Source organism: Onychomys torridus, chromosome 23, assembly GCF_903995425.1.
Source record: "Onychomys torridus chromosome 23, mOncTor1.1, whole genome shotgun sequence".
Lineage (NCBI taxonomy): Eukaryota > Metazoa > Chordata > Mammalia > Rodentia > Cricetidae > Onychomys > Onychomys torridus.
Genome location: NC_050465.1, coordinates 66,226,139 through 66,246,778, shown reverse-complemented (window position 1 = coordinate 66,246,778; position 20,640 = coordinate 66,226,139). Strand labels below are relative to the sequence as shown.

Here is a 20,640-nt window from a genome sequence, read left to right as displayed (position 1 = left end):
AGGAAGTAGGTTCATGGGTAGGGTATTTGAAGAAAGTGATGTATGGTGGTGGCTTCTCTGGACTTAACCTAAATTTCCAATGTGGTAGGTTGCTCTTTCACCACAAAGGAGAAATAGTTCTTGAGTATCAACTCCATCACAGGGTAGGGTTAACATAGCAACGCCAATCTGTTCCCTGCTGACATGGAGTTCCAGAGTAGTTAAATTACAGTATGGTTGGTTAACATATCAAGACTTCACAATGAAGGAAATGGCCATGATATATTATTTAACATGAGGCCAGGTCACAGAACAGAAACCCATGTTTGTAAAAGTAAGAACAAAGGACACTAGTCTCAGACATGGTGAGGCATGCCTGCAATCCCAGCCCTTGAGAGGGTGAAACCTTGTCACACACACACACACACACACACACACACACCCCTCTGGGAAAAGATGGTGGAGGTGGTACATACCTGTAATCTCAACATCGTGGAGGCAGATATAGGAGGAATAGGAAGGAGTTCAGGACCATGTTTTGGCTGCATAACAAGTTTGAGGCCAGTTGGGCTACATGAGAGATTATTGAAAAATAAAAATTAATACAGTAATAAAAATGAAAACACCACCCACCATGTTTGTTACTAAGTATTGCTGGGTCATGTGATTGTGGCTCTTTTGTGAATCTTTATTCTTCAGGTTTTTCTTTATATGTTTGACTATGATAGCTATATGATGCTTTTTATAATATGAAAAAAAATATTAGCATGGCCCAGCTTTGAAGATGCACTGTATAGGTCTTTTGTTGTTGTTGTTGTTGTTGTTTTGGTTGTGTATAGGTTTTTTGGTGGTCTGTTTAGGTTGGATTTGGACCATAAGGATAAGAGTGGTCATCATCAGCAGCACAAATTGCTTACTCCTCTGCTTTCATGCATTTGTTCAGTTTTTCCATATTTACAAAATGTATGTAGCAGTCAATACATCAACACTGTTAGCTAACAGGATGTAAGGAAAAAATAATCTTACAGTAGCCCTAACTTCTGAACTCTTCAGTACCTCCCTCATCTGCACAGAGACTGGATCCTTAGTTACTCTATTTTCAGTGAATTTGAGATGATATCCTTCAAGAAGAAATGCCACCTATGAGAAACATAGACACACTCTGCAGTCCATGCAAGCCTCAAATTTGTGATTCTTCTGTCTCAGTCTCTTATCTGATGAGATTAAAGATACATACTATATCTTTATAATCAGTATATAATTGATTATAGTTGTAAGGCTGAATTTAACAAGACACTGTTCACATGTATATGAACAGACAGGTATGTGTATATCTGCACACATTGTGTTCATGCTATACATAAATAAGCACTACACAGCACTACACCAATCATCTTCAATTGATTGTCTCTAGATAGTAATATTATAGATCATCTTTATTATTATTTTTAAAATTTGTTTTAAGCCATATTTTTGCAAAAAACAATAAATAAAATTTTGTATCACACAATACATTTTCCATGATTTTTATTTTAAATCTAGGACTCACAGGATTGGAAACATTATATTATTCCTGAGTGAAAGTTTTCTTTGCTTTAAAATAAAATTCCTTTTTTTTTTTTTTGATGTTTTTAAAGGGTGAAGTTGGTCGACATGGTCCTCCTGGACCCACCCTGTTTATACAACCACCTAATTTGAGTCTCTATAAAGGAGAAAAGGTAAGTCCCAAGTACCTCCTAGGTTACCTCATGAAGCATGAATGGGAAACCTTTCGGGCACAGGTACAGGGCTGGGCTACTGTGCACCATCACATGAATCTCGAAGATGCCTCAATTAGCTGGTGCTCTTGCTAGTCCCCTTATACAGGGTTGAGCACTGCTGCCCAGTGTTCTCGGGTCCACTCAGTTGCTGAGCGGCAGACTGGGAGGGGGCTGAGCTCAGTCATGGAGAATGCAGGACCTCAGAGAGCTGTTCTGATTGCCTACAGCAAAGATCATGGAGAATCCAGTTGTCCTTTCAAGGTCAGAGATGGGCTTTGTGTTTTGATAGCTGAAAAGCTAACAAATGCATAGAGTTGAGTACATGACAGACTTTGGGAAGACAGGTAGTTCATCTGTCCACAGGAAATTCATCTGACCAACACAGGTATTCCCAATGCCAGACGCACAGTCTGTAGTTGTTTTTCAATTATGCCCCCAGTTCTCCTACCTTACCCAAACAAGCCAGTACTCTCAATAGCTGCATTCTCAATGTTGCACCTGCAGTCTGGTTCCAGAGCTCTCCTCCATGCCCCCTATGCTTCTCACACTCACCCAAATAATACCAGGGATATAAATGTACTTAGGTCTTAGTTGCTAATTTGATCCCTTACTTAAAAAAAAAAGCCTAATGAGAAACAGGTTGTTGAAAGAAACGATTTATGAAGTATATGGAATTCAGCGAATACTATGTAATCATATTATATCAATCACACTTTTTAGGGTATAAAAGGAATTCCTGGAATGATTGGACCTCCAGGACCTCCAGGACGCAAGGTAATTTAATTCCTTTCATTTACTTATGTGAGACAATATTTTCATCTAATTTTTCATGTGACTTTCTCATTATTTTTAACTGCCGGCACTTACTACTGGAAATTCTCATCTTACCATAATCTTATAAACCTCCATTGTAAAGACGTTCTCTCTTTAAGCTGTTGTCAATGTTTTTGGTTTTGTTTCTCATTGTGTTGCTGCTTTCCAAATTAAGCAAGTGTCATCGGTTAAAACCTTCTAATTTGTCATCTTTTGAAGGGAGAACCTGGGATCGGGACAAAAGGAGAGAAAGGTATTCCCGGGTTTCCAGGACCTCGGGTAAGGATCATTAGTCCTAAGCCTCAGTGAGTTTGGAAGCATGAGACTTACACTCATGAGACGATGCCTGTATTCCCGTCAGCTAAAAAGTAGAAACTATCCCACACACAGCAAGAGCAGGGGTGTTCCTATCCATTTATATCATTTTGATATAGTAGGCATGCACAAGACTGGAAAGCTGGCGGGAGACAGGATGTGGCTGCTCCTGTTGGCTCGATGTCAGGGTGATAGGTTAGTGCTGGCTAGTTTAATTGCATTTCATAAATTAAGGTGTCTATGGAAGGGTGCCCTGAAAGAAAGCACTCTGGCAGCTCACATGTGTCACTAACGGTGTGCCCCATGGAATCATGGTGGAGGCCAATTTCCAGTAGGCTTATATTACTCTAGTTTTGGTACTGAATGATCCATTATTGACTTTGGTGTCATTTTTATTACTGAAGTTGCACAGAGTAACTATTCATGTCCATGCAAATGAATGTGCTGTAGATTATTATGCTAAATAATTTAAATTGGAACAGTAGAAACAACGAAAGCACACATACTCTTAATTAAACACGGCCAGTGATGTGAATTTTCTGAATAAGACAAAATAAGGATCAAGGAGAATGCCAAATGGCATAAGTACATAGAATCCATTTTATGTTTATTTCACATTACCCTGCTGCATATCAATGCATATCAAAACTACATGTCAATACAACAAGATTAACAAAGATAAAAGCATCATGCCCTGTATTTGAATTCTGCTTGTTGATTTTCTTTAATTATTAGGGTGAGCCTGGTTCCCATGGATCTCCAGGTTTTCCAGGATTCAAGGCAAGTGTACATCCCAGCAGAGGTGAAGAATTGTGTTAACATTGTACTGTTGTGTGTGAATGCGACAGGAATTAGAAAGGAACTGGATTATTTTTAGGTCTTAAACTTATTTTACATTTATTGATTGTGTGTGTGTGTGTGTGTGTGTGTGTGTGTGTGTGTAAGTGCACATGTATGACTCTGTGCATACATGGAGCTCAGAGGATAATTTGAGGAAGTTTGTTTTCTTTTCCCACTATATGGGTTCTGAAGATTAGATTGAAACTCAGGCTTAACCCCAACCACATAATTTGGGTTGTTTCAGCTTTTTTTTTAAGATTTATTTTATTTTATATATTTAAATTATGTATATTTATATTTTATATAATATATTGTATTTTACATTGTATTTGTATAATTTATCTAAATATGTATTTACATAAATTTAAATTGTATCATATATCTAAACATGTATTTATATAATTTTAAAGTATACACAGTTATGTGTACACATGAGTGCAGTTGCCTATAGGGTCCAAAGGACATCAGCAGTTGTGAGCCACCCAACATGAGAGCTAGGAAGTTACCTCCAGCTCTGGGGAGGGGTTTCACATAGTCCAGGCTAGCCTTGAACTCACTACCTAATGATGTAATCGAGGCTGGTCTTGAACTCCTGATCTATTTATCGAATTGCCTTCCCATCTTAAGTGCTAGATTACAAGTGTGTGCTACACACCTGCCTCAGATACCTGGATTTTATAGATTACACAGTGGTTCTCAATCTGTAGGTTGCGACCTCATTGGTGAACTTCTATCTCCAAAAGTATTTACTATTCATAACATTAGCAAAATTACCATTATGAAGTAGCAATGAAAATAATTTTATGGTTATGGTCACCACAGCATGAGGAACTGTACTAAAAGGCTGCAGCACTAGGAAGGTTGAGAACCACTGAATTGCAGGATTGTGTTGTTGATTTTAAAAACTGAGCTACAAAATTGATGCAATCCGAGAGTGGTTAAGACTGCCCCGAGTCTCTGAGTAGTGGGCAGGAGTGAGGTGACGTCAGCCCAACACAATCAGCTGTTTGAAGTATGTCTGTGGTTGTTTGTAGGGGGAACAAGGAGTAGCTGGAGATCCTGGCATGTTCGGATTTCTTGGTCCAAAGGTAAAAATGTGAGCCCATGTCAGAGAAAATTTTACATCATTCTGTTATCAACTTAAGGTTTTAGTACATTTTGAATAATCAAACAATGTAACTTTTGAAAGAGATGGGTGTAATTCTGTAAATATTATTTTAATGCAGGCTGTGAATTATGTGTAAGTAGTATATTTTCATGCCATTAGCATACTAGTTAGTACATGAAGCACAGTTATGCCTGTATTTGAGAAGCAATTCTTTCAAAAGTGAACAAAAATGAGAGTTTCAGACTCTCATGATGCCGTATGCAGAGAGACCATCTGCTTTTGTAGCACTGTAGTGCTTTTTCCTTTGTTTTCTAACTTCTTTTGTGACAACATTCAGTGCTTGTTCAGGGCAAGTCTGGCCCCTCTCAGGGGACTCGATTAAGGGAGAGACAACATTATGCTGCTATAATGAAATGCAGATTCAGGTCTTGCTAGGTGACTAAACTGTTTATACTAGAATGCCTCATTAGATGCTAATGTTCAAAGTCTACCTAAGCAACTTAGTGACTTACGTGATGTTTAATTTATGGGCACACAATGGTAATTTTGCTGCAGTTCATGTTTTTTTTTTTTTTTTTTTCTTTTCTTTTGTAATAGCTTTGTCCATTCATTGTTTTCTCCTGAGTGTAGGTGAGAAGCCAGATGCCTGTTAGTTCCTCTGGGACTCTTTGACTGACTCACTTCTCTAGCCAGCCAGTTGTCTTGTCTTCTCTGATGAATGTTCCTGAGGCCCTCTAACCTCTGCTTAATGTTAGGAAGCATTGCTATTTCTAAGAAAAGTAAAGGAATGAATGATTTCAGGGGGATCCTGGAGATCGCGGGTACCCAGGACCACCAGGAGTCTTGCTAACTCCCTCTCCTCCATTCAAAGGTTTGTGTTCAATTTAATTCTTCCATAATTTATACAGAAATGGATTAGACAGGCCGAGACATAAGAGTTGGTTCTAATATGCCTGTAGCTTGCTTACCAGCGAGGATTAAATCATGACTATTAATATTTAGTTACTTTTCTCTTTGCTATGACAAAACATCTCAGAGCAATGGTAGAGAAGGGGTTTATTTGGGGTCATGGTTTCCCTATCCTAGGGAAGGTGTGGTCCATAAACTCTGTGGTGGGGCAGATTTGGGCAGAAGTTTGCATGGGACAGCCATCCTGGGGAGCAGGCAGACTAACTGGAACCAGGGACAGGCTGTGGACAACTGCAAATTCCATCCCCATTGTTTTCCTTCCACCCTCCTGGTTCACCTCTTCAAGACTACATATAACCTCCGAAACCAGTGACACCAACGGGAGTGTTCAAACTCAAGAAAGACATTTTAGCTTCAAGCCGCAACAGTTACTGTGATGATGTGGCATTCTATGTGCAGGGAAAACTTTGCATCCTAGTTCATGTCCCTTTTGGCATAAGACATCAAGTCTTATTTCAGAATGTAAATATGTAGTGGTTTATTATTATTATTATTATTATTATTATTATTATTATTATTATTTAAACGTTCAGAAAATAGTTGTTTTTTTAACTGTTGAGAAAAAAAATGTGTGAGGTCATTTGACTAACATCTACCAAGATGCCCATGAAAGGAGAAGCCTAAATCAATGTCAGAGAATTCTGTTTGAGTGTCTGCAGGGAAGAGAAAAGAGGACCCAGCTTGCCGGATGGTGGTGGTACATGCCTTTAATCCCAGCACTTGGGAGGCAGAGGCAGGTGGATCTTTGTGAGTTTGAGGCCAGCCTGGTCTACAAAGCAAGTTCCAGGAAAGGTGCACAGCTACACAGAAAAACCCTGTCTCAAAAAACAAAACCCAAAACAAAACAAAACAAAACAAAAACAAAATAAAGAGGACCCAGCTTGACATATCCCATTTAAAATGTGTCAAGAAACTGCAAAAGTGTCTCACCAATGCTTTATGTTTACCAAGCCTCCCAGACTCCTGAGTTTCAAGATGTGTGTGGACATTTGTCTTATTAAACCTGTTGTTGCCTTTGGCAGGTCCTCCAGGGGACCCAGGGCCTCCTGGCCGCTATGGAGAAATTGGAGACGTTGGGCTACCAGGTCCTCCCGGGCCCCCAGGCAGACCAGGGGAAACTTGTCCAGGTATTAATCTACCATATGTTACAGTGGATTTCCTACGTCATACCCAGACCAGCTGTAATCCTTAATTCTGGCTGATGCAGAGGTTGCCTTAAGAGTGTTTGTCAAAGTCAGTTGCCTGTGTGCATTCCAGGCCCACAATGCTAAGTGCTGCGTTATAGCAACGGCCCTGGATTTCTAATGTCCTCAAATTCAAGCCCATCAAGGGAAGTACTATAGATTCCTTTTTACTTTATGCACATACTATGTATGTTTATATAATGTTATTATATTATAGATATCATATATATCATAAATATGTTTTCTCAGCAAACCAGAACTGTCAGAGCCAAGTATTTGTGTGACAGGACTTCCATCAGATTTCCACTTGCAGAGAGGATTTGAAACTTCTTTTGGAGCTAAAATATTTATTTAGTTGTAACACCATTCTAGTTAGATTCTCCCAGCTGACATATACTCATAAAACTCCACCCATCTACGTGGGTCCCAATATTCTATGAGAGATATACAAATAGACATAATGATTTTTTTTAAAAAAACCTTTTACTCAAAGTGAAAGGCTCTTCATCCCCTGCCCCAAAGAAAAAGAGAGTCAAGGAAATCATAGGCCACATGCCATTTGACAGAAGCCTAGGGAAGTGTGGTCTGAGAACCCAGGAGAACAGATGAAACTTGGCAGGAGAAAAATCTTGAGTAAATATTTTGCCCAGCCTGTGTCCCTCGTACTCATTGAAGGAGTTTGGTGAGCTACTCAACCACTAACTACCATGTTCTGTTCACTTCTCCCCAAATCTAGCTTCTTCCTCTTTTAGGGTCCAACAACAGCAATGTCAACAAGTTTTGTCTGGTGTAGTCAGTCTCTGGAGTCTGCAGCATGGGTTTAATTGACCCAGCATTCTATATGCAAGCAAGAAAGAATACTTTCTTGGTTCAACTCCGGTCTTACTTTTCTCCTTTGGGGCTTGTTTATAATAAAATCATTCCCCCAGTGGGTTGAAATAAACACCCAGTGGGAACAACATATTCAAATATACAGGAAGGCTCTAGATTCCTTTTTGAAATAATCAATCATGTGTTGGGAAGATGGCTCAGTCAGTAATTGCTTCCGACACAAGCATGAACCTGAGTTCAATCCCCAGAACTATCCAGGGGTGGAGGTGCACTCTTGGAGTCCCAGGGCTAGTGAGGCAGAGGCAGGCTGATTCCTGGGGCTCACTGGCCAAACAGCCTCGCCAAATTGATGAGTTCCAGGCCAGTGAGGGACACTATCTCATAAAAGAAGATGGACAGCATCTGAGTAATGGCCCCTGAGGCTAAGTTCTGGCCTACACACACACACACACACACACATGCATACATATACACACACTCACATATGCCAGCCCTAACATGCACACACAGAGACATATACACACAAATCAAACTAACCCATTGGCTTTTGAATCTGAATATGGCCTACAATTTATTTTGCATTATCTTTATATCATACTACACAAATGTATGCACATATCCACACTAATTAAAATTCAGACTACACAGGATAATTTTTGGTACATGATATCCCTATTTTCTACTCTACTCTTTTACATTGAAAAAATAACCAAGTTCATGATAGCCACACTCAATTTCATTCTGTGTGATATTGTTGAGTGGCCAGGCTGAGATGTGTCGTACATTCTAGCCATTGATTCTGTTGAAGATGGTTGGGTATTGTTCCTGGCACTGCACAAGGCAACAGGTGGTATCTAGATTATTCAGTGACTGTGGAGAATCCTAGCAGATCTTAGGAGGGCTGGGAAGTTAGGAGGCATCCGAATCACAGGCATTTGCATTCATTGTCAGTGCACCAGTGTATATAACACTCTGAGTTTTATTTCCCAGTTACCTAGTGTATCGAGCATAGGATAAATGGGTTTCAGAGTCAGACACCTAACATTGGATCAAGCCTTGCCACACAGTATAGTAGAAGACTATATAAACTACACATACCATGCCACCTATAGTATAGTAGTATAGTGGAAGAACTGAACTATATATTAAAACATTCCAATTAACACTCTTTACAAACTGTGTCATCCTGGATATTTACTCAGCCCCTCTGTACCTTGGTTTTCCCATCTATCAGATAGAGTCTTGCTAGGATTAGAAGATGTGGAATGTGAGCAGGCCTTAGGATCCAACCTGGAGAATAGTGCAGAATCAATGTGTGAGCTGTTATTCCTACTACTGGTGCTCTCTGTGTCTGCCATGACCTGGGTATACACAATGAAGTGGTCCTTGCAGTCCAGCAGATGAACACATTAGTCACACACACAGTCATTATTTGTCATGTGTGCCCAGAAGAAAAATTTAAAGATCTCTCCTGCATAGATAATTAAGAGAGCCCATATTTTATTCACTGCATGTGCTAATAGGTTTGCTTGGATTCATTTAATGAGTTAATAGGATGGAAAGATTGAAGAACACAATACTTTCAAGTAAGTTAAATATATCTGTGCCAGTAAACCTAAAGAATGGGGAAGAGTAAGAAACATGATCCCCCAGACCTGTGTGTCTCCTCCTTTCAAAGACAGTGATGCGTTTTGGTGTATGGGATAGTCAAGTTTTAAAAGATTTTTATGGGAATGTGTACATGTGTGTGATCACATGCCATGGTGTGCTGATGTTCTCAGTGTCCAGAAGAGGATGTTGGATCCCCTTGACCTGGAGTTAGAGGTGTTTGTGAGCCATCTAATGTGAGTTCTGGGAACTGTACTGTGGTCCTCCAGAAGAGCAGCAAGTGCTCATAACCACAGAGCCACCTATTCTGCCTCAAGTCTGATTTTTTTTAAAAACTTGATCCTGCTCTCCTTTTTCTTTAACACAGTTTATTCCAATTACTATGTTGTGGCTCCTGCTTTCTATCTAGCAATCAGCCTTGTGAAAAAAACAGGGTTTTTGTTCTTTTTTAAAATGTAGTGATTCACTCTTTCTGTGTAGCACAGGCTAGCTAGCCTCAATCTTGTGATCCTTCTGCCTCTATTTCCCAAGTGCTAGGCAGCACGTGTGCATCAGTCTCTGCCATCTAGACTAGCCCCTCTCTCAAGTTTTGTTGATTTCCCATTGACTTAAATTTGTGTTCATGTGAAGTATACAATTTGATGTTCTGCACATATCAAGGCATTCACCACTGTCCAGTGGATTAACACACTGGGCATGCCTGCATCGCCATCATTGGTTTGTGTGCCTGTGTGCCTTAATGTGTATGGAAGGAGGGCTTTATTTAACACCTCTTCACTTAGCAGCTTCAAGCATACAATGTGTCTTGTTAACTGCCCTCTGCATGCCGCACATTGCATCTCCAGAATTTATTCAGCTCACCTGAAACTTTGTCTCTTGGATCAATTCCTCCGTATTCCCATTTTCTTCTTCCTCAGCAATAGCCACTCTTCTTCTCCTTCTAAGAGTTTGACTATTAAAGCCTACGTGTGAGGTCACAGGGTCTTTCTCTTTCCGTGTCTGGCTTGTTTCACTAGGTGTGATGTCCAGCCCCAGCCATTTTCCTTTAAATGCACTGATTTGTGATTTCTATAGAAGCATTACTCTTGAGAATATGTGTAATTTCCACCCTTATATTTCTTGCAGGCATGGTGGGGCCTCCTGGACCACCAGGGATTCCTGGTCCTCCAGGATTTCCAGGGGAACCTGGTATTCCTAGAAGACTTGACTGTGCCCCAGGAAAACCAGGGAAGCCAGGACCACCTGGCCTGCCTGGAGCACCAGGACCACAGGGCCCCCCTGGATCAGATGGTAAAATACTCTTCATTTATATTTATTAGCTCATATGCTAAAATTCATGTTTATAGGTTCACTCATAAAGTTCAGTTTCCTAAATCCTTAAAAACTTATATAAAGCTGGGCTGTGGTGGTGCACACCTTTAATCCCAGCACTCGGGAGGCAGAACCAGGCAGATCTTTGTGAGTTTGAGGCCAGCCTGGTCTACAGAGCGAGATCCAGGAAAGGTGCAAAGCTACACAGAGAAACCCTGTCTCAAAAAACCAAAAAAAAAAAAAAAAAAAAAAACTTATATGTTTCAGAAGTCAAGTTGGTAATATTAAAATTTTTTTTATAAATATGGAAAATGACATTGAGCAATTAAAATTAAAATATATGCAATTTATTAATTTTGAGTTTTGGTATGGATGATAGAATTTCATATTGATAGTTTTTTTGTTTTGACAATGTAGTTTTTACATATGAGCTTGGTTTAAAAGTTGAACTGTTCTACAGAGCCTGCTGTGCAGAAAAGAAATGGCAGGCCTGGCTTTTTCTGCTCCTCCCTCCTCGAAGATAACTATTTCCACACAGGTAGCTGGATCTTCTGGTATTTGTTTCTATATTGCCATCCAGCATACATGCTTTTCTATTGCTGAAGTTTTCACTTCGTTCATTGGCTTTTGACTCCTACAAAATTCTGCCACCATCAATCACCACACCCCATTCTATGCATACACATTTTCCATTGCCGCTGCCTACTGGGAGTGATATTGTCATAATTGGGGTTATAGAAATATTCAGTGTTTTCATGGAATGGTTTATAAGTGATACACACCCGTTCAGCCTATAATGATACATTTATTATTTTTTTCACAGAAACAGTTGGTAAATTGTCTTTCGTGTGTGTGTCTGTGTTTGGCTTTCAATTTAGTTATTTGAAACTAATCTCAAACCTCACCGAGTCTTGTATTTGTCATTATGACATTGCTCATTCATTTAGTAGCCTTACAGTGTTACTTTTCAAATGTTTCCTAGATCTTTTTGACTTTTTCAAATTAGTAAGGCTACACTTTTGATTTATTGCTGAGATACCTGGAGATTTTCTTTAATACCTTTTTAAAAATTATTTTATAGCATCTAATGTCATTTAAATACATTATTGTAGAAATAATGATAAGAAAAAATGTACATTTGTAACTGATCTTCTTGGCAAACCTTCCCCTTCCTCCTTCCCTTCTCAATCCTTCCTCTTGCAGTGACTCTCTGCTTCCATTTCCACATCTCATAGACTCCATTGCCCTCCCCATGCCTACCCTTAAAAACTCTTTCTCCCTCTCATAAACCCCTTTTTAGTTTCTTGGCTCCTCTCCTCACTTGCTTTCACTTAAATGTATATATTTAACCTTTGGATGATAGGATCCACATATGTCTTTTTGAGTCTGCATTACCTCAGTATTATATTTTCTAGTTCTATTCATATTACTGCCAATTTAATAATGTCATTGTTCTTAAACATAGGATAATATTCCACTGTAATATGAACATGTTCACGATCCATTTATGTGTTGATGGACATCTAGGCTGATTCTATTTTGTTGCAACTGTGATAAATGTGAATGATCATTCACTGTTATTCACTCTGCATCTCTCTGTCTCTTTCCTTTTCACTAGTTAGATTTCTTTCTATTGTTTACTCCCACACTAGACTTCCAGAGAAAGATTTGAGATAAGAGAGTAAAGCAGAGGACCACACTTATCTGAAAATGCCTTTGCCCTACTGGGTTGTCGGACGGGTAGTTTAGCTGAGTATAAAATCCTGGGTAGGAAATCTTTCTTGTCAGGATTTCATTTTCCAGCCACTAGTGAGACCACTGAAAACTTCTATATTGCTTCACTGTTTGGTCATATGTTGGAAATCTATTTCTGTTTTGGAAGCTTTTTAAACATTTTCTTCAACTCCATCTTCCAGCTCTTATTGAATTTATAGATATTTTTGCTGTTGTAATTACTGTGTATGTTTTTATTTCTGAGAGTTTAGTTGCTGCTGTTGTTCTATTTCAGTGTTTCCTTTTGCAGCAGGATGTTCATTTATCCGGTGTAAAATAGTGCCCCTCTACTCTTTTTTTATTTTTATTAAGAAAATTTCTATTCATTTTACATACCAACTACAGATCCCCCTCTCCTCTCTCCTCCTGCACCCCAGCCTTCTCCCCCAATCCACCCCCCATTCCCAACTCCTCCAAGGCAAGGTCTCCCATGGGGAGTCAGCAGAGCCTGATACATTCAGTTGAGGCAGGTCCAAGCCCTTCCCTCCTGCACCAAGGCTGCGCAAGTTGTCCCACCATAGGTACTGGGCTCCAAAAAGCCAACATGTGAACCAATAGAATTGAATTGAAGACCCTAACATTAATCTGCACACCTATGGACACCTGATTTTTTGACAAAGAAGCCAAAACTGTACAATGGAAAAAAGAAAGCATCTTCAACAAATGGTGCTGGCATAACTGGCTGTCAACATGTAGAAGATTGCAAATAGATCCATAGCTTTCAGCATGCACAAAACTCAAGTCCAAGTGGATCAAAGACCTCAACATAAATCCAGTTACACTGCACTTGATAGAAGAGAAAGTAGGAAGTGGTCTCTACTCTTTTAATTATGTCAGCTTTTTGAAATGTTTTTCTTGAAACTTTGTTTCCTCCATATTTTTGAAGGGCTGTTTATTTTCCATAATTTTTTTTGAGTGGGGTCTTCCCATTTAAATATTTCATTGCCAAATCATTATTTTAAGTCTCCCTGTCATTCTACTCCTTAAACTCCAGGGGAGATTCTGGTATGAAATCTGCATTTACATTTTTTTGTTTCTCGTTTCCCTTGTCATTTTCCATTGATGCTCAGATCTCAGCATCTTTCGGGTCTGCTGGATTTTTTTTTTTTTAACCTTCTATTGTCTTTTTTATCCTACTGGAAATGTAGAGTGTATCATTTGCAGTTTATCTGCTAGCTTTAACTAGACGTGCCAAAGTTTTTGCTTTTGCAAACCATGCTTTGTGTTTTCTTCAGTATCTGGTAACTGGCAAATGGAGGGTAAAAACATTGTCATATTCTGGCTCTAGATTTTGTTGTTCATGATTTATTTTGCTTTGGGATTTGTTGTCATTTGTTACCTTATTCTGTAGCTCACTAACCTAGGGTTGCCATTAAGGATGGTTTTGCCAATGGTTATGGTAGAAGAAACATGTTATGGAAATTGCATAGCTTATATATGTAGAGAGAAAGAGAGAGAAGGAGAGGGAGAGGGAGAGAGGAAGAGAAGGAGATGGGAAATTGTGAAATAAAACATGGGGCAGAGACAACAGAGGGAAGAGACCGAGTGCACCGCACTGGCGCCCTCTAGCGGACTTTAACTAAAATCATGTGTTTCTGTCTGCCAATCCCTTGCCTCCAAATAGTTATCCACTGTAGCCCTGGGTGCCCTGGACCAATGGGAGAAAAGGGAAAGATGGGTCCCCCAGGAAGAAGCGGAGCCAAAGGAGAAAAAGGCAAGTATGCACCTAAGGCAGAATTTATACATGACAGCCACTGGTGGAGGACCAGGGCGAGGGTGTCTACAAGGAGGACAAGCTGGCATGTCTTTCAGGTTTGTTACTCCCCATGAGGACTGCATGTCTGTGTGTGTTTAGTGTGACTAAGTCACCACAAGTCCAGTTCTTCTGTTAGACCAGAGCTTCTTATACGTTGTCACTCATGACCCATTTTTACCTGAGAATTTTTGTGTAGCTTCAGGTGTGTGGGTATAAAAATACGGGTACAAATCAAACCCTTTATTGATAATAAATAATAGAGAAATTTGTGTTACAATAATCCTTTAATACATATAAGTACTGTTGTTAAATATGGAAGCAAGTTTGCATACTCACGAGATAAAGGTGTTTATTTTTATGTAGAGAATTCAATCTTGGCTGAATGTTTAATGTGGCAGGATGTAGACCATCCTCAATGTTTTTGAGAGCAAGGTGATTTTGATTTATAATCAATGCTGAGAGCATTGCTTTGCATAAATACAAAGCCTGAAATGACAGAAGTACATACAGGTTCATTTTAGGAAATTCTGTCCTAATTCCAAGCCAAATTTATTAACAACTATTTTTTTAAAATTCAGGCTAGCAACTCTAAAGCAATTTTTAAAATTAAACATTTTAATGTAATCCAATCCAAAGACAGATAAATTTAATATTTAGATGCTGAAGGATGATGACAGGGATGATATTGAAAGGATTTCTTCACAACTAAACCATTGTGTTTGTATAAGAGGAGAAAGCTTTGTGTGTACAGTAACAGCACCACAATTCTTAGCATAAAGTTGAGTGGGATCTGAGATGAGGGATTCTAGGCAGCATGCATTGGTGCTGCGTCATGGCATGCACAGTGCAAAGTGCACTGTTGTGTGTTCAGAAAAAAATGCTGCAGTGGAGTTATGGGATACAGCCTGGGTGCGTGCTGGCAGAAACACACTTTCCTCCTTATGCATTCATTCTGAATTGTTTTTGGTCACTGCCTTTCACTGTTACCAGGGTTTTGTGACCTCCCACAGTTGGTGACACAGCCCCATATAGGGTTGATGCCCACAGACTAAAGAGCAGACCTTTAGATTATAAAGGCCACACATTCTTGCCTTCAGGGTCAACTTTGTTCCCAGGGTCCTCTTGCGCAGAGTAGGAATTATTTGTGTTTTAATATAGTTTCTGTCTGTGGACCTCATATTTTCTGGGCTCACTTAAAGCCCATAGCTATATCCTCCTCCCAACCCCCACCTCTATCCCACTTGAACTTGTCAGGGCCTTTTGAACACCTGAGCCAGACAGTGTGAGAGTATAAACACAAACCAATTTGACTTTCCCAACTTTATCTTTCATACCGAAAGTCCTGATTATTAGGGAATGTTTTGTACTGAATTAGCAATTATAATGTGCCACTCAATCAATAATCCTTTCATGCATTGTATTTCCTTGATTATTCAGGGTCACACCATAATTAATTTATCTATATATTTAGTGTAATTTATTTATTTTTGTTTCCCCAGTAACAGATTTTTTAAAAAGGACTTTCAATTACTCACCAGAATTTTAGGTTAGGTTTGGGTGAGTTTACGGCACAAAATGTGATTCCATTTTTTTTAGAAATTGTGTGACCATTCTACATAGACCATGTGACAGATGCATCCATCCCAGGCCCAATGCTTCACTTCAGTATTCATGGAACGTGCTCTCACCCCACATAGACTGTGCCATCTACCCCTTTACCACGCTACAGGCTTCACTCCAGTCCCAGTCACATTGTCTCATCTCACGTAGACCATGCCACAGACCCCGTCCCGCTGCATGCTGCCCTCCAGTCTCTTACCACATGGTCTCATTCCACATAGACCATGCCACAGACCCTGCCCTGCCACATGCTGCACTCCAGTCACATGTCACATGGTCTCAGTTTCCAGTGATAGGAATTGTGCACTGCAGACTTCTCATTTTCTAGTCTTTGTAGTAAAAAGCTTACTGGGGATTTTTGTCGGGAGCCATGTCAAAGCTGTCTTTCTACCTCTGCCTAGGAAATGAGGGACTCTGTATCTGTCCACCTGGGCCCATGGGACCCCCTGGCCCTCCAGGACTTCCTGGAAGACAAGGAAGGAAAGGAGACTTAGGGCTTCCTGGCTGGCATGGAGAAAAGGGTGATCCAGGCCAGCCTGGTGCTGAAGGACCTCCAGGGCCACCAGTAAGTAACACTTACTGATCATAATCTCTTCAGTTAAATAAGACAGACAAAGAGAGAATTTATTGTGCCACCCTGCACCCCCACATCCCTCAAATCAAGGTCTCCCATGGGGAGTCAGCAGAGCCCAGCACACTGAGCCTAGGCAGGTCCAAGCCCCTTCCCACTGCAACAAGGCTCTGCAAGGTGTCACACCACATGCACCAGATTCCAGAAGCTGGCCCATAGACCAGGGACAGATCCCAATCCCCCTGCCTGGGTGCCCCCTAAATGGTTCGAGCCAAACAACCATCTTCCATATCCAGAGGGCCTCGTCCAGTCCCATGGAGGCTCCACAGCCACCAGTCCACAGTTCATGGGCTTCCACTAGTGTGGCCGGTCATCTCTGTACATCCTCCCATCATGATCTTGACGCCCCTCACCTGCAGATTCCCTCCTCTCTCTCATCAATTGGATTCCCGAAGCTCAGCATGGTGCCTGGCTGTGGATCTCTGTATCTGCCTCCATCTGTCACCGGACAAAGGCTCTATGATGACAGCTAGGTTATTTCCTAGGCTGGTCACCAGAGTAGACTGGTCCAGGCACCCTCTGGACCACTGCCAGCAGACCAAGGTGGGGTCCACCTTATGGATTCCTGAGAACCTCCCCAGCACCGTACCTCTTCCTATTCCATGCAAATCAAAACAACTCTGAGATAGTATCTTACATCTGTCAGAATGGCTAAGATAAAAAATACTAAAGACAGCTTATGTTGGAGAGGATGTGGAGCAAGGGGAACACTCCTCCACTGTCGGTGGGAATGCAAACTTGTACAGCCACTCTGGAAATCAGTATGGTGCTTTCTCAGAAAATTGGGAATAAGTCTTCCTCAAGACCCAGTTATACTACTCTTGGGCATATACCCAAGGAATGCTCAATCTTACCACAAGGACACATGCTCAACTATGTTCATATCAGCATTATTTGTAATAGCACGAACCTGGAAACAACCCAGATGCTCCTCAACTGAAGGATGGATAAAGAAAATATGGCATATATACACAATGGAGTATTACTCAGCAGTAAAAAACCAATGATATCATGAAATTTACAGGCAAATGGATGGATCTAGAAAATATCGTCTTGAGTGAGGTAACCCAGACTTAGAAGAACAAACATAGTATGTACTCACTCATAAGTGGATACTAAATGCAAGGGAAGGGATGGCCAGACTATAATCCACAACTCCAGAGAGGCTAGCTAACACGAAAAGACCCTAGGAGGGACACATGGATGATCCTGTGAAGGAGAAGTAGATGAGATCTACATGAGTGGACTGGGTGGCAGGGGATGTGGCAGAGGGTGAGGAGTGGGGTATGAGAACATAGGGAAATGGGAGGGTCAAGCTGGAACAGGGACAGAGTGGGAGGGTAGGGAGGAAGATATCATGATAGAAAATTCTGCTTATAAATGAATTCGGTGATTCAGACCACCAGCCTTACCATTTCCACATGTGCACAGCACACCTGCAAATCTGCCTCAGCAGAAACCTAGATTCTTAATGCATGAATAGTGAACAAACATGCTAAAATTATTTTGTGGTTTGCATATTATAGTCCATTTTGTAACATTCAATATTTTATCATGGTCAAGTCTTTTTTGTTTGTTTTGTATGTTGCTATTTAATCTTTTAGTTACTCTAAGATGCTATTGTGGTTTTGTGTTGAGTTGTTTCTTAGGGCTGACTTTTTTTTTTTTTTTTACTTTGTGGACTACTAATCTGTGCAGGGTTATTATGGGTAAGGTATTAATTCAGTTGTTCTAGGACCCATTGGGCTGACTGTATTTCTGATGTATTCTTTCTATATTACATTCATCACACCATGCTTAGAGCTGGGGAACAGGGAGAAAAGAATCTTATTTCCCTTCTCTTTCTTATCAACCTCCATTAACATTACAGTATTCCCCGGCTTCTTTCCCCATCACCAGCTCTGTGGAAGCTCTTATGTTACTCACCCTCCCCTTTGCTGACACTTTCATTGATCAAAGGCTAAAATAATTTTAACTATATTTTATGATACATATTTATCCAGGGTGCATTTTATTTAAGACTCAACATGAGGTACCATATCCACATAGAATTCCCATGGATCGTTTTCCCCAGCTTTTAAAAAAGATTCATGTTTTAAATTCTTGTATATATTTGTGAATATCTGCATGTATGTACATGAGTCACAAGCATGCCTGGTGCATGTGGAGGCCAGAAGGGAAACTCCTTCCCCTGGAACTGGAGTTACAGGGTCTTAAGAGCCACCATGTGGGTGCTGCTAGCCAAGCATGTCCTCCATAAAAGCAGCAAGTGCTCTTGCGCACCAAGCCATCTCTCTAGCCCTCACTCCATCAAATCTTAATTGTAGTGAACTGCTAAAATAGAAGAGGCATTGATAAATTCCTGCTGACTAAGATACAGACTTTACTTAGATTTTAACACTAAGAACTCGGGTTTAACACAACAGAACCACTCTGAAAGACAAGAGAGGGACAAAACAAAGATTTCCAAGGCAGGATCTTTAAACAAAAGATTTAGAGGAGATGAGAAGGTGTTAGACAAGAATGTGAATGACTTCCCTACCAGAATTAATCTAATGCACTGCTCTCATTTTTTTTCCACCAAGGGAAAACCTGGTGCCTTGGGGCCCCCTGGCCACAAAGGGGCAAAGGGTGACATGGTCACATCAAGAGTGAAAGGTGAGTGTGACTGATCACTTAGCCCTCTGACATTTTATGAATGATCTATGGGCGTCCACTTGCATTGATTTCCCCTGTGATTGCAGATCAATGGATAATTTAGGACTTATAGGTATTTCCTGCCCTTCACAGAATGGTGTGACTAGTGGGTACTGAGATCTCCTGCCTCTTATTTGAAAATGTAAATGTTCCTTCAGTAACATATTTGAATCTTCATTGTGGTGAACTTGAATCTGGAGCAAAAACTCTTTTGGCGTACCTTTTGCTTGCTCACTGCATTTTAGCATCCTCTGTTAGTCAATGGCATTTAGGAGACAAATGTGTATTTTGAAGTAATTTGGAGAAATTATGTAATTTATTAGACAAAACATGAAAATCTAAGTGTAGGGTTCCTGTTGGAACAAACAGATCTATGGCCTTGCATGGTATCATGAAGCTCTCTCGGTATCCTTCATCTCTCATTGGTCTATGTCCATTTGCTCCCACAAGCCTGTCTTTCTCTGGGCTACCTGCCCCAGGAATGCCATGTATAAGGCAGCTCTAAGTTCTTGAAATCATAGATGCTCTGTCTGCTATATGCAGAGGAATAACTTCAGAAAAGACTGTATAGTTGGGGCAATAATCTAATGATCAACTCTCCCATCCACTAAAACCAGGGATAGAATGTTACATGCACTGTCACTGAATAAGGAAGTTTCCATGACATCTCTCCATAGATCACCTCTTTGATAAAATATGAAAAGAAGAATTTCCCCAATAAAGAGAGCCAGTAGGTTTTGTAACTGCCATTCTTCCCTTTGTTTTGGGTTTGGGTGATTTTGGATAACTGAGTCACTCAGAAAATTTGATCAACCCTCATAAAGTGAAACACCATTATATTTAGTCTGAGTCCTTTTTTTTTCCTCTTTAATTTAACTCCCCATGTGTGAGAGCTTACAGGTCTTTTGCCTCCTTTTCCCAGGGCAAAAAGGAGAAAAAGGACATGATGGGTCACCAGGATTTCCAGGATCAGGTGGACAAGATGGTCAGGATGGACGTGCTGGAGAAAGAGGGGATCCTGGCCTCCGAGTATGTACACTTCTGCTATAGAATTTCATTTTCTGATATGTTCATATAAACAAGGCAGGAAACTATAGATCAGACTCACATGCAGTAGGAATAAAGATTTGTTGTGTTTTTACCCAAAGACATGGAGGGTGATGGAGCCTATCTGGGTACCTTCTCATAGGATGTAGGAAGTCAATTTCATACAAAAACTCACTTGAGTTTTTCATTTGTGTGTGGACCTACCACCTCACTTGCTTATTGTTATATCTGCTGTTAGTGATTCTGCATACAAGTTCTTATTCTGTATCTAAGGTATAATACAATTCACTTTTTGTATTGGAGGCATAGCATATGCATCCATGTCATATGTAGTTATGTGAATATGCAAAATATGTATATAAAGTATTAGAAGACTCTAAATTAATTCTTTTTTTTTT

General features: G+C 40.2%; 1 protein-coding gene across 1 annotated transcript in view; it reads left to right on the top strand.

The window, feature by feature from the left end:
- Positions 1–20,640, top strand: part of Col4a4 (collagen type IV alpha 4 chain) — a 114,990-nt gene that overhangs the window by 49,530 nt on the left and 44,820 nt on the right. The window contains exons 13-24 of the mRNA XM_036173371.1: positions 1,617–1,697; positions 2,460–2,513; positions 2,772–2,831; positions 3,603–3,647; positions 4,742–4,795; positions 5,617–5,686; positions 6,807–6,911; positions 10,533–10,697; positions 14,116–14,205; positions 16,269–16,432; positions 19,084–19,156; positions 20,118–20,224. Coding sequence (XP_036029264.1) covers positions 1,617–1,697; positions 2,460–2,513; positions 2,772–2,831; positions 3,603–3,647; positions 4,742–4,795; positions 5,617–5,686; positions 6,807–6,911; positions 10,533–10,697; positions 14,116–14,205; positions 16,269–16,432; positions 19,084–19,156; positions 20,118–20,224 — 1,068 coding nt within the window. The remainder of the gene's footprint in view (positions 1–1,616; positions 1,698–2,459; positions 2,514–2,771; positions 2,832–3,602; positions 3,648–4,741; positions 4,796–5,616; positions 5,687–6,806; positions 6,912–10,532; positions 10,698–14,115; positions 14,206–16,268; positions 16,433–19,083; positions 19,157–20,117; positions 20,225–20,640) is intronic.